The sequence below is a fragment of the Lithobates pipiens genome, unplaced genomic scaffold (genome assembly GCF_037356315.1).
Source record: "Lithobates pipiens isolate NorthernLeopardFrog02 unplaced genomic scaffold, aLitPip1_a1.2 Scaffold_27, whole genome shotgun sequence".
Classification (NCBI taxonomy): domain Eukaryota; kingdom Metazoa; phylum Chordata; class Amphibia; order Anura; family Ranidae; genus Lithobates; species Lithobates pipiens.
The window spans coordinates 161,805,662-161,823,157 of NW_027507788.1; the positions used below are offsets into that span (position 1 = coordinate 161,805,662).

Consider the following 17,496-nt stretch of genomic DNA (forward strand, 5'->3'; position numbering starts at 1 on the left):
TCTAGGCAGACTACATTTGGATGCAGACCATCTTGGCTAACACCCACATGTGATGCCGACCTTCTATGACTGAAAGAGGTGAAATCCAATAAAAGAAAAAAAGGGACAGTCGGGCTGCCTTCAGTGACGGTGCCTAGGCTGATATTGGTGACGTCGACAGAGAGCAGACTTCAGTCCACTCTCTGCTGAAAACAGGTCACAGGAGTCAAAACGAATTGCACTCCTGTGACCCATAGGAGAAGTCCAGCCAAACCAGCTCAGGCTGGACTTAGTAGTCTCTAAAGCAGCCCGTGGATTATTCAATGTTTTTTGTTCAATCAGTGGGTTGAACAAAAACCTAACCCAAGTCCCCTATCCACACATTCAGGGGAGAATGGGGAAGTCACTCCCGCTCAGCTAATGAGTGTCGGTTATAAACTGCTGCCCTGACTGAAGACCATTTATCTGACAGGCTGGTTGTACAGAAGTTGATCAGTAGATTGATTCTGTACAACCACTGTCCCTATAAATGGTTTGAAATTTGGCCAGTCCCTGCTGAACCTGACGAATTTAGATCCATGTATGGCTGGCTTAAACCAATTAGAGATCAACGGGCCACACACTGAAGTCATCACCTGTGTTAAACCAGCTTTAATATAGTAAATGGAGAATTCACAGTATACAGATGGGACAAATATTTTTTGATCCCCTGCTGATTTTGTAAGTTTGCCCACTTACAAAGAATTTAAGGGTCTATAATTTTTATCATAGGTGTATTGTATTTTAAATGATAGAGAATATCGACCAAAAAACCCGGGGGAAAAAAATTGATACAAATGTTATAAATTGAGTTGCAGTTCAGTAAAATAAATATTTGCTCCTCCAAGCAAAATATGACTTAGTACTTGGTGGAGAAACCCTTGTTGGCAAGCACAGGTAAGACGTTTCTTGTAGTTGGTTACCAGGTTTGCCCAAATCTCAGGAGGGATTTTGGTCCACTCTTCTTTACAGATATGCTCTAAATCCTTAAGGTTTCTTGGCTGTCTCTTGGCAGTATTTTCTGGGTCATTGTTTTGCTGGAAGACCCATCCACAACCGATCTTTAATGTTCCGGCTGAGGGAAAAGGGTTCTCATCCAAGATTTTACAATACATGGCCCTGTCCATTGCCCCCTCAATGCGGCCAAGTCGGCCTGTACCTTTGGCAGAGAAACAGCCCCAAACCATTATGTTTCCACCTCTGTGCTTGGCTGTAGGGATTGTGCTCAAGTTAATGCCAAAGAGCTCATTTTTGGTCTCATCTGATCGGTTCTTTCTCCCATTCCTTCTCTGAATTACTTAGGTGTTCATTGGCAAACTTCAGATGGACCTGTACATAAGCCTTCTTGAGGAGGGGGACCTTGCGGGTGCTGCAGGATTTTAATCCATGGTGGCATATTGGTTTGTTTGCTAACTGTGACCCCAACTGCCTTGAGATCATTCGCAAGCTCCTCCCGTGTAGGTAAAATCTTGCATGGAGCTTCAGACCGAGGGCGATTGATGGTTATTTTTGTATTTCTTCCACTAGTGAATAATCGCTCCAACAGTTGTCTCATTCTCACCAAGCTTCTTGCTGATGGTCTTGTAGCCCGTTCCAGCCTTGCAGGTCTACAGTCTTGTCCCTGACATCCTTTGACAGCTCTTTGGTCTTGCCCATGATTGTGAACAGGTGTCTTTTTTTTATACACATGATGAGTTGTCATTAGGAGCACCTACTTAAAATGACTAATGTGTGTACCACATAAGCACATACTGTAGCCAGTCTATGGGAGACAGAATTATTGTTGGTTTGTAGGGGATGAAATACTTATTTTACTCACTGAACTGCAACTTATAACATTTGTATCGTGTTTTTTTCTGGATTTTTTTTTTCCCCTCTTTATAGTCTCACCTGTCTATCCCCTGCTCAATCCATGGTCTCCATGATTAAGCCCTTTATGGAGTGAAACACGGTGTGCAGGCAAGACTATGTATTGTGAATTCTCTGTTTTATTATATTAAAGGTTTAATTCTCCTGTTCAGATGAACTAACATCCTGCACCCTCCCTAGCCCCCTCCATCCTCATTACAGCCCACACTTACCTCTGTAGGTGATGAGCTGTTAGTGCCTACACAGCAGATGCAGTGGTCTGGGGATTTGAAATCCCCATTCTTTTCTCCCTTCTTTCTGCGAGGCTTCTTGAATGGATCAGAGCAATTCTGTGCAGCCTGTTCATTTCTACTTGACAAGTAATGCTCTGGACGTCAATGTGGTCCTGGGCGTACACCTGATGGGAGCTGGAAATACAGGGAAAGAGGCAAATTTGAAACAATATATCTGCTATTGATTCCACAAACTGTCTCTAAACCACATAATCTACTCATAGTCCTTCTTACTTACTAAATCTAAAACTATGTGCAAGTTGTGGGAAATTACTTCCCTGTGTTACAGGATACAACTGTTTGCGAATCCTCCAAAAACTGGCAAAAAGATCTTGGCATGCTGCCTTAAACATCCCTATTGTGTTCAACTAAGTAGTAGTTATTTTTTTTACTATTAAAGAGACCGAGTGACAGATATGAGGCCAAAGTGGGTTCCACTCACAAATAATATACCCCCTTCCAATATATTGTCCAACTTAGGTTTTGCATAATTACGGCTAAGGACTTGAAATTATGGACAAAAACATAACAAATATCTGATTCTAGGTGTCAATGCCACATAGTCTGGAGAATCAGCCGGTGGAATGCTCTGCGGTCATTAATGCTGCTGGTGCCTGGTCTGCAAAGGTGGCAGAGATGGCAGGAGTGGGCCAGGGGAGTCCCAACACAGCAGAAGGAACAAAACTTCCTGTAGAGCCCAGAAAGAGGTGAAGGTTTTTGCTTGAATTGCCCTTTTAATTATTGTTTTGATGCCACACAAATGATACACCAAGAAGAGAACTGGAGTGTAATGAAGTTCAGTGAGGCAGGAGAGAGAAGCATAGAGACAGTACAGGAGCACCCTTTGCATGAAGGTTTGGGGTTAGAAGCCAATTATTATTTTTTTTTTCACATTTTTAGAGTAGTTTTATAGACTTCTGTGTTATATTACAGCATAGATGCATCTTGCACTAACACCCTTGGTTGAAATCCCAAATATGACAATATCTGCATGGAGTAAAGAGGAACAAAATACTGGCAGGGGGCAAAGGACTAGACCCCATGTGTCAGCTATCTTCAGTGCCAGCACATGAAAGCAGTGGCTTCTATGGGGTGGGATTGGGACCAACAAAAAAGGTTGTGTAGAGGTGGCCCTAAAGGAACCATAAAGCCACCAATGTGTAGCAAAATAAAGCCTGCTTAGGGCAAAAAAGTACAGGTCTCATGTCATCACAAATCACAAAAATAAGGGACTTTTTTTTAACTGTTGCTCTATGAGTCCATACTTTTCTTTTACCTCCCAACCACATCATTCATGTGCCCAGGGGGTGAGCGAGGGGGTGTGGATGTTTTCCCTGCCCCAGTGTGACAGTGCTTGGCCAATCAACAAGCACCACCAGCACTGTCGCATGAAAGTAATGGAATTGAGTCACAGGTTTCTCTAAAGCAGGGGTGCCCAAACAGTGGTCCGCGGAGCCCTCTGATGTGGCCCGCCACCTCCTGCTCTGGGATAGTGGGTTGGCAAGTCCAGATTGTGGGTTGCTGAACCACCATCCCAAAGCAAGGGTGTTGTGAATGAAGCCGGCGGTAGAGGAAGAAAGTGGTTGCGGAGCAGAGCCGCATGAGCTGACCTGAATGGAAGACTGTTGTTAAAGGTAAGTTTATTACTAAAATCAGTGTGTCTATGGGCATATCTGGACTGCTTTTAAACTAATCCGCAGGTGCAGCTCAGAACACCTGAAGGTTACCTGCACTGAGCCATAGACTTCTGCTATTACCTGCGGGTTTGGTGCACTTCAGAAAGTGCACCACCCCTGCAGGATATAATAGAAGTCTATGGCAAAGTACAGCTAAGCCACAGGTGCACTGCGCTGCACCCTCAGTGTGGGTAAACCACAGCACGTCAGTGTGAAAGCAGCCTTAGGCTGCTTTTGACACGATTGGTTCTGACACAATCAGAACCTCCATTCACCTCTAGTGAACCACAGATGTAAACGGACTTGTGGCCATTTACACCCACCTACCTCCAATCCGATTGAAAAAAAAAAAAAAAAGACAGAAGGGGGGGGGGGGGGGATCCGTCCCCTTCCATCTGGGCAGATCTGAGGGCCCATAAAGTTGAGGGGGCTGTGTCTGTGTCAGCTCTGCATATGCGGCGTGCGCTTGGACCTGTCATCTACCCGCTCATTGTGGTTTGTGACTAGTTACCATGTTGCTTAAATAGCCCTCGCTAAAGGTTGGGCACCCCTGCTCTAAAGTCATAAGTACCTGGTATGGTTGATTGGAGGGGTGGGAAAGAAAAGTAATTCTGTTCTGCTGGGAGGGAAATTAAAGTGAACCTGTTGTGTTGTCCTACATTGAAAAAGCACAGATTTTCTTGAAAGGAAACTTGGCATAACAAAACATGGTGCTTGGCATTACTGAACTCTCCCAATTCCAAATTCTGGTTATATGGCACTTATGTTTAATCTCCAGCTTCAATAAAATCTCCAGCCTGGGACAAGGACCAGAATAGCACTTTGGAAATTCTTGAACTGCGTTTTGGGTCAGGAATTGAAAATATTGAAGTAAAAGTGAAGGGTAGCCCCCAGAAGGAATATTTAGAGCCTTTACCTGTGTAGAAAGCATTGATAAGAGCGATATAATATATATATATATATATATATATATATATATATATATATATATATATATATATATATATATATATATATATATATATATATATATATATATATATATATATATATATATATATATATATTTATTTATTTATTTATTTATTTTTTTTTTTTTTTTTCCAGATATATCTATATGTTCAATAGCCCCGATGGCCCTGGGATGGACTGTCCGATGCTGATAGACAGCTCTGGAGCGTATTTTCGAAGAGAAGGATTTGGGGGTAACTACATCGGAGGTCTCTCACCATCAGAGGTGAGCAACTATAAACTGTATATTGAGAGTTACTGTAAATCAATTTAGATACATTGACAGCTGCAAAAACAAGATGCTTTCTCGCTTGCAAAATGATTTTTAAGTCTGTTTTGGCTTTCTTGTAATTTACACATCCCCCACTATAATGAAGACTAGTGAACTGAAAGCATACTGAAACTGAAAATGAAATGAAAGCATACATCTCTGCACCTTACTTTATCCCTGTCCCACCTCCTGCTCCCATTGTATGAAATGCATTATATCCCTTTCTCCAGGCTCTTCCCTTCCTGGATTTTGGTGATCACATGACATGCAGAATCTTCTCCCGAAGGTGGGTAAAACTCAGTGATGCAGAGCACTCTTAGTGAGTACAGTCACTGTAATGCATCCTCTCACTCACACACAGGATGTCTTCAGTTTTTCTGCTTGAATGATGCTGACCATCATTCAAACCAGAAGGCTGAGTACATCTTGTGGCAAAAAAAGGCATTACGAAGGGGCCAGCTCCAGAGAACAGGTGGGTATTGCAACTTAAATTGGAACTGATGTCAAAACGTTTTTTACCATAATGCATTTGCATAAAAGCATGTAAAGGAATCTACTCGCAGATATCCAGACTGAGAAAGCATATCAAATCGTCCACGCTGCTTGCTCCTGGGCCTGGGATGACTTCATCAGCAATCCTAATAGCATATGCTTTTGGGAGGCCACACCTTCTTTATCCAAGGAATTACGCCAGCAGTATCCAAAACTAATAACGATGTGACTAAAATTAAGTTTCATGTAATGTTAGGACTGTGTTCACTGCTTTCTTATTCCTTTAGGAAGAGGAACCAGATATCAGCAATTTGGATGTTGACCACAATTATTTCCAAGAGAAGGTGTGGCCACTCTTGGCGCACAGAGTACCTGTGTTTGAGTCACTCAAGGTACGTACCACACAATACAAAGATAAAGTCTCACAGGAGGATTTAAACCTCACACTGAAATGTAGATACTGTCAATCACACTAAGGAGCCAATTGCTAAAGCAGTGGTACGGCCAGGACCGGCCCTCTTCTACGTTGAGCAGAGAGAATTAGCACTGTGAGGCAATGCAAGCTCCACACCGTGATCCAGGTTTTTTAATTTGGCTGTAAAATATGGAGCACAGTGTGTGTACCCCCACTGAGCATAAATCTGTATGTCAATACATATTATAAAATGTGTATGTATATATAACATTTCAAATGAGTATACAAATTAGCAGAGGAATAAATCCATTTAGCAAGCAGAGGCAGCCAACTGTTCACACGTGCACCATTTTTCTGAAAGATTCTGTATTTATTAAAGGAGAATACAGCCAGAGCTTGTTTGACTGTACTTAAACTATGGATCACAGGAGTGCAGTTCATTCTGCCCTTCTGTGAGCCATTTTCAGCAGAGAGAGGACTGAAGCTCACTGTCAGCTGACGTCACAGAGCTGGTCCAGGCTTGGGCAGGATTGCGACAATGAAGTTGGGATCTGCCACATGCCGGGACCTGCACCTGGCTCAGCCTCTCAGCGGGCCACTGAGTGCCTGAGCCGACTGCTCCCGTCCCCCCTCCACAGCCCAGTGCTCCAGTGAGTGTGGGTGGGGGCAGAGCAGAGAGGGATGAATGACAGTCACCAGCACTCTGCTCAAGGAGCTCTGAGAAACAAGCGATCTGCGGTGTTTGATCCTTCAGTTCTCAGTGTTAGAGCCAGCGGGGGACAAATGCAGCCTCGGACAGATTCTGCATCCACCTAGGCAAGTATGAATCTTAAAAACAAAAAAAGAAAACCCACATATTTCCTGTTAAGCTTTCTCATACTAAGTTGCCTTTCCAGTGTTTAGTCAAAACCTGTGTTTTTAAATGTACTCAAAATATTAATCCAAACGGCATCTGTGAATGCACTTCCCTCACACCAGAACATTCCTCACCAAAAATAAAGGTGGTTCTGAATAAATCAAATATCTCTAGTGTAGCAGTTCTGTTTTGCTTGGAAAAGCCCCAAGGTGTTCCCTGGAGTCAGCTTGGGGGTCATACTTAAATCCACCTTTATCAGGGCTTGGATCAATTGCGCAAGAGGTATCTGGATGGGTGGGTAATCTTGGGTTTTAATTCCTTAATAGGCGTAGTCTAAAGTTTGCCTAGATAAGTTGTCTGGCAGTGGTTTGAAGGACTTGATTTTCCTGCACAAAGCCCTGACCACAACCCTAATGAATTGGAACACGGATTGTGAGCCAGGTGCTCTCATCCAGCATTTGTACCTGACCTTGCAAATTTAAACAAATTGATACAGGTAGACTCATAGCAACAAACAGGGCAACTCCATATTGGTGCCCATGGTTTTGGAATAGGATATCCAGCAAGCTCCTATAGGTGTAATAGTCAGGGGTCCATAAACTTTTGGCTTTCTAATAGATTTCTGAAAGATAAATGTCTTACTTGGTTGTCCTTATTTTTACAGGTTAAAATGAGTCTCTAGCATTTTAATCCCAATGCATTATTTTACAGCAAAATGTAGCAATTTATAGGGGATGAAGTCACCTTTGCTGTGTTTTCCTAGGTAAAGTCGGCCTGGGCAGGATTTTATGATTACAACACATTCGACCAAAACGGGGTGATTGGGATACATCCACTGGTGCACAACATGTACTTTGCCTGCGGGTTCAGCGGACATGGCTTGCAGCATGCTCCGGCTGTGGGACGGGCAGTGGCAGAACTGCTGATTGCTGGAGATTTCAAGGCCATAAACCTAAAACCATTTGGCTTCAAACGTTTCATTTCTAACAGTCCCATCCAAGAAAGGAATATTGTATGACGTGAGTATACTGTTATTTAGCTCGGAGTTATCTGCATAGTGTGGGGTGACTCAGCATAGCCACCATGTTTGTATTTGTTTGGCGCTTGCTTGCCACGAGATGTACTTCCAGTCCTGAGCAGATTTTGCCATAGGATTTTTCCAATCTTCCCTTGGGATTTAGGTAATTACCCTTGATCAAGAAAACTCCTCCTTTGTTCTGCTCCATTCCGAACATATTTTTCCATCTCTGATTTGGGGTGTCCCCTCTGTCACCCAAGTGAGAGAAATATGGGCATTCTCCCTGCTGCTGGACTGCTGCAATGGCACTAAATTGCTTTTAAAGTGTTCTAGTTGGTGGCTATAGTGATATATCTTTTTTGAATATTTCGATTATTATATACAGTATCTACAAAAGTGAGTACACCCCTCACATTTTTGTACATATTTTATTATACCTTTTCATGTGACAACACTGAAGAAATTACACTTTCTACAATGTAAAGTAGTGATTGTACAGCTTGTATAACAGTGTAAATTTGCTGTCCCCTAAAAATAACTCAATACATAGCCATTAATGTCTCAACCGCTGGCAACAGAAGTGAGTACACCCCTAAGTGAAAAGGTATAAATTGGGCCCAATTAGCCATTTTCCCTCCCTGGTGTCATGTGACTTGTTAGTGTTACAAGGTTTCAGGTGTGAATGGGGAGCAGGTGTTATTACTCTCACTCATACTGGTCACTGGAAGTTCAACATGGCACCTCATGGAAAAGGAATCTCTGAGGATCTGAAAAAAAAACAATTGTTGCTCTACCTAAAGATGGCCTATGCGAGGGGTTGGCAACCTTCTGAGCACAGTGTGCCAAATTTTTTTTTCAAAGAAATTGAGTGTGCTGATTTTATAACAAAAAAATGTCAACTTCACACACTCAATCACGAAAAGGATTTTTTATAAAGTAAATGCTGTAAACTATTTAAGTAATAGTGAGAAATTAACATCCTGCACTCTTACGCCTCAGATCAGCCCCAATTCCTGCAACTCCACAGTTCAGATCAGCCTCAGTTCCACTGTACCTCCTGTTCATCTGCCCCACCACCGTATCCCTAGCAGCCCACGTGCTTGTATGGAATTTTTATCATTTTGTTCCCACAAATAGAGCTTTCTTTTGGTGGTATTTGATCATGTGGTTTTTATTTTTTGCTAAACAAAAGACCGAAAAATTTGAAAAAAATAAAAGTTTTGGTTTTGTTTCTGTTATAAAATTTTGTAAATAAGTAAGTTTCCTCCGTCACTGATAAGGCAGCACTGATAAGGCAGCACTGGTAGGCGGCACTGATACACAGCACTGATAAGCAACACTGATAGGCTGCAGGTACTTATGGGTGGCACTGATGGGCATCCCTGGTGGCACTGGCAGGCATTGTGAGTGGGCACTGATTGGCATTTCCCTGGTGGTCTACGGCGGGCATACCTGGTGGTCCTGGGTGGGATCTGAGGGGGGGCAGTGCTAATAAACAGACGCGAGTGAGGAAAAGCCGATCAATGGCTCTTTGTGTTTACATCGTGATCAGCCATGATTGGACACGGCTGATCACGTGGTAAAGAGCCTCCGTCAGAGGCTCTTTACTGAGATCAGTGTAGCGGTGTGTCAGTCATATGATGCCCAGTCAGGATAACGTCATTCTGCTATAGGCCGGGCAGGAATTGGTTAAAGGGACACAGTGCCAGGGTTCAGTAGTAAGTGACACAAAGGTTCAGGAATCATTTCAACACATTTCCCAGAAGCTCAACAGTAATTCCACAAACTATCACCTTATTTTGGTTTTCTCAATCACACTGAAATTCCTTCTTTCTGAGATTGGTAGTGGCAACCAAGCGAGTCATCTTCCTCAAGCTGGTGGGTGGGCCTATCAGGACTGTGATTTTAGCAGTGGCCAATGACAGTCCTCCTCTTGGAAACGGGGACCTCTCCCCCTCCCTAGTAGAGCTGCACCCAATCTCTTCCCCGTCACAGACCATGTGCTGCACACTGCATCAAATTAGTCTGCATGGCTGTCGTCCCAGAAGGAAGCTTCTTCTAAAGATGATGCACAAGAAAGCCTGCAAACAGTTTGCTGAAGACAAGCAGACTAAGGACACGGATTACGGGAACCATATCCTGTTTGATGAGACCAAGATAAATGCCTTTGGTTCAGATGGTGTCAAGCGTGTGTGCAACCAGGTCAGGAGTACAAAGACAAGTGGGTCTTGCCTACAGTCAGAACAAAATTTTACAGCGCACACATGCAAAAAAGACATTTACCTCCTGCAATTTAAAACACCTAGACGTTTTCAAAAAAACATTATAAAAAAATATGGGGATTTGGTCACACCATATTGCTATATGGTGCTTAAGCCCACTTACTGCGACAAAGTACCCCATGATTAGTGGGTCCTACACTATCCATAGACTCAGAGATTCTGCGTCTCTAAACCATGGGAGCAATACACTCATCTATATGGGAGAACTACCCATTTTAATCATGGGGTACTTTGTTGCAGTAAGTGGGCTTAAGCACCATTTAGCAATATAGTGTGACCAAATCCCCAAATTTTTTGATAATTTTTTTGAAAATGTCTAGGTGTTTTAAATAAGCCTTGCAGGAGGTAAATGTTTTTTTTGCATGTGTGCACTGTAATATTTTGTTCTGTTGTATGATCTTATGGCTGCACCATCTTTACTGCATCTTTTAGGGTGTGCCTCCCAATATCTTGTTTGCCTACAGTCAGGCATGGTGGTGGGAGTGTCATGGTCTGGGGTGCTACAGTTCATTGAGGGAAACATGAATGCCAAGATGAACTACGATATACTTAAACAGAGCATGAGCGAACCCCTCCCTTCGGAGACTGGGCAGCATTCCAACATAACAACCTGGGTTGTTCATTGGATTATTCAAACACACATGTCAACTTCCTAGACACCACAGTATACATCAGGGATCACAAGCTTCACACGTCTATATACAGAAAACCGACTGACCGATTTCAGCTATCTTCACAGTTCCAGTTTTCACCCGCAACACACTAAACGGGCCATCATACACAGCCAGGCCATCAGATACCACCGAATTTGTTCAGACCCAAAAGACAGAGATAAACATCTCAGAACACTGGCAGACTCCTTCCACAAGAAAGGTTACAAAGAGAAAACCATCAACAACAGCATAAACGCAGCCTTGAAAACCCAAAGAGAAAATCTCCTCCAATACACAGAGAAAAAAAACAAATAACCGAGTACCTCTAGTCACCACATACAACCCAGCACTAGAAGGGATCAAAAAGATAATCAAAGATTTACAACCCATTATAACAGAGGATGACACTCTGAAAGGAATATTCCAACAACCCCCATTATTGGCTTTCAGACAACCACCCAACCTCAGACACAAACTAATCAGCAGGAAACTTCACTCTGATTTATGAAGTCACAAATAATGGAAGCAAACCCTGCAATAAAAAGCGCTGCAAACTATGCAACCAGATCAATCTATCCAAAAGTGTCACACACACAAACGGGACCTTCAATATCATGGGATCTTACAACTGTACGTCCAGCAATGTTGTGTACCTCATCCAATGCAAAAGGTGCAGCAAAGGATCTTATGTTGGTGAAACAGGACAGAAGTTGCAAACGAGGATGTATTTACACCGACATACCATCAAGGAACATAAAGAAGACAGTTTATGTACACCTGTGGGACATCACTTCTCACAACCGGACCACACTATAGAAGACCTCAATGTTTTAGTTCTTAAAGGGAATTTCAGAACTATCCAGGAAAGGAAAACCTTTGAACTAAGAATGATAATTCTTTTTGACACAAAAAATAATGGCCTGAATTTAGATATAGGTTTCCTTACTCATTATACTAAAGTTTTACAACCCCCTCTGTGACTAGCAAACCCCCCCCCCCCCCCCCCCCCCCCCCTCCATTCCATAGCTTTCCCTCTGTCTTATCTCACTAACTCTTCTGTTATCTTTATTGCCATTGATTTGTATGTGTTTTTTTTGTTTTTTTGTTTTTTTCTCTTCTTTTCCTCAGAGGTTTTTTTTTTTTTTTTTTTTTTTACATTCTGCTTAAAAAATTTGTAAATCAGTACTGCTTGGACCTTGAAGAAGGGGACATACCCGAAAGCTTGTCCTGAAAAATTGTATGTTAGTGCAAATAAAAAAAGTATCACAGACAGTACTCAATTTTCTCTGTCACAATTGCACTAATATGGCTACAATCACATTAAGTAACATAACAACCACAAACACACTTCCAAGATGACCTTTGCCTTGCTAAAGAAACTGAGGGAAAAGGATATGGACTAGCCAAGCATGTCTCCGGTCTTAAACCCTATTGACCACGTGTGGGGCATCCTCAAATGGAAGGCGGAGGAGCAGAAGGTCTCCAACATCCACCAGCTCCATGATGTCGTCATGGAAGAGGGCCCTGGTGAACTCCATGCCCAACAGGGTTAAGGCAGTGCTGGAAAATATTTGCAAAAACAATCAAGCAATGGTGTTGCGCTCCAATGTGAACTGCGATAATATAAATATCCACTTACAATGTGGACACGGATATGGGACAAAAAAAAATATATAGGTAAAATAATAAAAACTGTGATCAATAATGTGCAAAATAGGAGTGAAAATGGGCTAAGTACAATAGACACAGAGTACTTAACAGCTAGCATAAATAGTGTTGGAAAATAATGGTGGCCACACAAAATATTGACACTTTGGGCCCAATTTGGATATTTGCACTTAGGGGTGTACTCACTTTTGTTGCCAGTGATTTAGACATTAATGGCTGTGTTGTTGACTTATTTTGAGGGGACAGCAAATTTACACTGTGATACAAGCTGTACACTCACTGCTTTACATTGTAGCAAAGTATTATTTCTTCAGTGTTGTCACATGAAAAATGTTAAAATATTTACACAAATGTGAGGGGTGTACTCACTTTTGTGAGAGACTGTATATATCTTCATTTGGCACCCCAGAGGAAGAAGGTGACATTAAACATATGTTGGATGCTATCTTTTGATCCAAGATCCACGTTTGGCATGTTCAGCCTTTTTGTGCGTTTATATTTTTGTATAAATAAAATGTATACAGGGACGTACTAAACTGCATAGTGGGATGATTGGGTTATTAGCTGCAATACTGCGAATCCTCACTAGATGTCAATGTACTTTATACATATATACGGTAATGAATGTTGTTTCCCAAAATATGTTAGTCTTTCCTACAGTTGCAAGAAGCAGTTTCTAATGTTTAACTGTTCACTTGCTAATGGAAAAATTACATTTGACCTGTTCTTGATGGGTATATGGGTAGAACTCTTATTTCTCATGGGGTTTACAGGAGGAATATCAGGTTAACACCTGACAATGAAAATATTTAACCTACTGATAATAATATGCATATCATTTACAGGGGGATTATGGGTGGAATATAGTTAAACATACATAGGAATATATTTCACTTATTTCTTTTAAGAATTTGCATATTTTCTGCAAGGGGAAGATAGGTGGAATATTGTAGCTAAACATGCATGGGAACATATTCAACCCATTTCTGATAAGAATATGCATATAATTATTTTTCTACATGGGGATTATGGGTGGAATATAACAGTTAACGATACATAGGAATATATTTAACCAATTACAGATAATATGCATATAATTATTTTTCTGCATGGGGATGATGGGTGGAATATTGAAGTAAAACATACATAGGAACATATTAAACCTATTTCTGATATGAATATGCATATCATTTATTTTTATACATGGGGATATGCATGGGTGAAATATCATAGATAGACATCCTATGTAATACATTTGACCTGTTTCTTATAGGAATATGGGTAAAGTCATTGTTTTTTTTTTGTTTTTGTTTTTTTTTTAGGGGGATTATGGGTGGAATATCATGTTTACAATTAACATATTTAACCTATTTATGAGATGAATACCCACATAATTATTTTTCTTCATGGGTGGAATGCCATGGTTAAACATACCTAGGAATATAGTTAACCAATTTCTGATAAGAATAAAGTTATAATTGTTTTTCTACAAGGAGATATCACAATTACACAATTTTTGATTGTCCCTCATTACAATTGAAAATAGTTTTTACTAGGATGGACTAATGAAAGGCTAATTTTTATTAGGTAGAGGTGCTTTTAGGAATGTCTGGGGCTTTTGAGAACAAAAGGGGTTTTATGGCGACCTAAACTTTAAAAATGTTTGTTTTTTTGCTAGAAAGTTTTAGAACCCTCCGGTTGTGTTTACCCTGTTGCTAATTGGATTGGGGATTCCCCACATCTAATTCACATAGCAGAAGACTGTGACCGGCTCTGCGGCATGCCTTCAGGGCACAGTTCCGGGAACCGCCGGTTCTTTGGGTGGATGTGCTGGAGGGCCTGCTAGATCAGGAGTCCCTAGTGAAACTCCTCTCTGCATTGTATTCCAGTGCTGATCAGTAGGGAGTCTCCTAGATTGGAAGAATTATGGGACAAGTGGAAAGGGGACATCCCAACTTTGGATATAGAGGCCTGGGAAGACTGCTTCGGGAGGAGTATCAGGGTTCTGATATCCTCTAAAGATAGGTTAAATACAGATTAAGAGTTTACATAGAGTGCACTTTACGCCTCAGAGACTGCACAGAATCTATCTGAGTAGATCCCCAAATTGCCCTAGATGTCGCTCCTCTGAAGGTTTGTTTTTACATATGTTCATTGCTTCATGTTCCCATATCATAGAGGTGGACAGAGCTGTTTCAGTCTTTGTGGTCAGCCGGTGGAAGCGCTGGCTGGTCGATTGAGTGTCAGGACAGCCTGCAGAAGGCAACGGGGGGGGGGGGGAGGCACGTCCCCTTATGCTGCTTGTAAAAGTGATCAAGTGGCTAGTTAGCTGCTTGGATTCCTTTTACAAGAGTCAACTGTACACACAGCAGGGCTAACTGTAAAAATTAAAATTCTTGCCTGTCGCCCAGAACTGGGTGTCGGGTGATAGAAATTGAACTTCCCTGCAAAAAATACATGCCACCAGACTTTAAGAATATGGATACATATATTTTTATATATGGGGATTATGGAAGGAAATCTCATGCTTCAAGGGGTTGTAAACTCAAGGTTTTGCATTCTATGTATTAAGGTGAAAAACCTTCTGTGATGCAGCTGCGCCCCAGAGCCCCCCTTTTACTTAACTGAACCTGGTCTTTCCAGCGACAGGGACAAGCACACCATCTCCAGCTGGTGTCTTGGTCATGATTGCATAGATTGATAGCAGAGCAGCCATTGGCTCCTGCTGTTGTCAATCAAATCCAATGACGCTAGAGCCGGGGGTGCCCAGTCCTGCTGTCTGTGTCAATGGACGCAGCAGGACATGGGAGCGCGCCTGCTGGAGTGTCCCGAGACGAAAGCGCTTCTCCAACGGGGCACTCGAGAAGAGGAGCCAGAAGCGCAGCTGAGGAACACAAAAGAGGAGGATTGGGACCACTCTTGGCAAAACCAACTGCATATAGGATATTTAACTACAATATTCCACCCATCATCCCCATGTAGAAAAATAATTATACGTATATTCTTATCAGAAACGGATTTAATATGTTCCTATGTATGTTTAACTACAATATTCCACCCATAATCCCCATCTAGAAAAATTAAAGTTACGCTTACCGGTAACGTCTTTTCCTTTCCTGTAGTCTTTCAGGACAGCCACTATGAGAGATAGTTTCCTCCTCTTCCTCTAGGAAACACTGCGCCAGACCATAAATTCTTACTTCCTCTGCCTGACCTCAGTTCTTTCAAGATCACCTCCGGCCAGCTGGGGAGACACAAGAACACGTTAATAACATACACTCAACTATCATTATCATGCTGCGTTCTGGTCTTTTACAAGACCCCCACAAAACTTCGGGTGGGTAACTAGGGCTGTCCTGAAAGACTACAGGAAAAGACTTTAACCGGTAAGCGTAACTTTAATTTTCCCTTATCGTCATTCAGGACAGCCATTATGAGAAGATAAAGCAAGCACTTACCAACTAGGGTGGGACTACAGCTTGCAGAACTTTCCGACCAAAGGTCTGCTCACTTGCAGACACCAGGTCGGCTCTGTAATGCTTTACAAAGGTGGAGTAGCTGGACCATGTTGCTGCCTTGCAGATTTGTTCTGGCATTGCTTCAGCCTTCTCTGCCTGAGACGTTGCCATGGCTCTGGTGGAGTGTGCCTTGATACCTGTAGGGATCTCTTTCCCTGCTAATGTATAAGCCTGCGCAATGGTTGACCTAAGCCATCTGGCAATAGTGCGACGAGATGCTCTGCAACCCTTTCTGGCACCGGAAAATAAAACAAATAAGTCTGACTTCCTCACTGACCTAGTCAGCTCCAGGTATTGTAGGACGCTTCTCCTTACATCCAGAAAATTACATTTCCATTCCCCTTCACCTGAAGGGTTGGGACAAAATGAAAGTAGATCTACCTCCTGGCTTCTGTGAAACCCCGAAGCCACTTTGGGTAAAAAAAAGCCGGATCAGCCCTGAGAACTATCCGGTCTGGAAAAATAACACAAAAAGGAGGTCTAATAGATAAAGCTTCAATCTCGCTGACTCTCCTGGCAGTCGTTACTGCAACTAAAAATAAAAATAACGTCTTTAGGGTGAGATCCTTTAGCAAACGTTCGTCTAAAGGCTCAAAGGGAGGTCCCGTTAGGCTCTGCAAAACTAAGAATAGGTCCCAACTGGGAAAGGGAGGACCTCCGACCGGTCTCTGTCTAGACAAGGCCTTAAAGAATCTGACCACCCACGGGTCGGCGGCCAGAGATCTTTCTAAATAAGCACTAAGTGCTGATACCGGACTCTTCAGGGTAGCTATGGATAATCCCTTGTCCGCCCCGCACTGTAGAAATTCCAACACAGCTATGGGGCTCTGCACTGAAAAAGAGCTTCCTGCACACCACTCGTTGAAACAAAGCCAGACATTTTTATATATCTGTCGTGTCTCCTTTTTCCTGCTAGAAGAAGAGTAGAAGTTAGAAGGCCCAGAGTCCACATCAGACACCTCTTGGAGACCCGCTGGTTGCACTGAAGCAAGGCAACCGCCCTGTCCAGTTTTAGGAATTTCTCCCTTGGAAGGAACACCCTCAACTGTGTGGAGTCCAGCAGGTATCCAAGGTACATAATCCGCTGTGAAGGGATCAGACTGGACTTTTCTAAGTTCAGCAGCAACCCCAAGCCTATTAGGACCCTTTTTGTTAGGTCCAGGTGCCTGAGTAGTTTCTCTGGGGATACTGCAAATAGGAGCAGGTTGTCCAGGTACGCTATGACTGCGACTCCCTGGAGTCGCAGGAAGGCTATGGCCTCTGCCAAGACCTTGGTAAAAATGCGGTGCGAGGATAGCCCGAAAGGCAGTGCCTGAAACTGCAGATGCACCATTACTCCATCCAGGTCTATAGCTAGCCGGAGAAACCTCTGAAATGTTTCTGTGATAGGAACATGTAAATAAGCGCCCTTTAGGTCCAGCGAGACCATGAAGCAATTGTGCGGAAGTAGGGCTCTGACCGTAAAGATAGTCTCCAT

At 42.5% G+C, this 17,496-nt stretch overlaps 1 protein-coding gene across 1 annotated transcript in view; it reads left to right on the forward strand.

Moving 5' to 3' along the window:
• The window catches only part of FOXRED1 (FAD dependent oxidoreductase domain containing 1), a 55,509-nt gene that overhangs the window by 33,385 nt on the left and 4,628 nt on the right, over positions 1–17,496 (forward strand). Inside the window, exons 8-11 of the mRNA XM_077457816.1 lie at positions 2,706–2,866; positions 4,943–5,072; positions 5,897–6,001; positions 7,644–7,899. Coding sequence (XP_077313942.1) covers positions 2,706–2,866; positions 4,943–5,072; positions 5,897–6,001; positions 7,644–7,898 — 651 coding nt within the window. The 3' untranslated portion in view covers position 7,899. The remainder of the gene's footprint in view (positions 1–2,705; positions 2,867–4,942; positions 5,073–5,896; positions 6,002–7,643; positions 7,900–17,496) is intronic.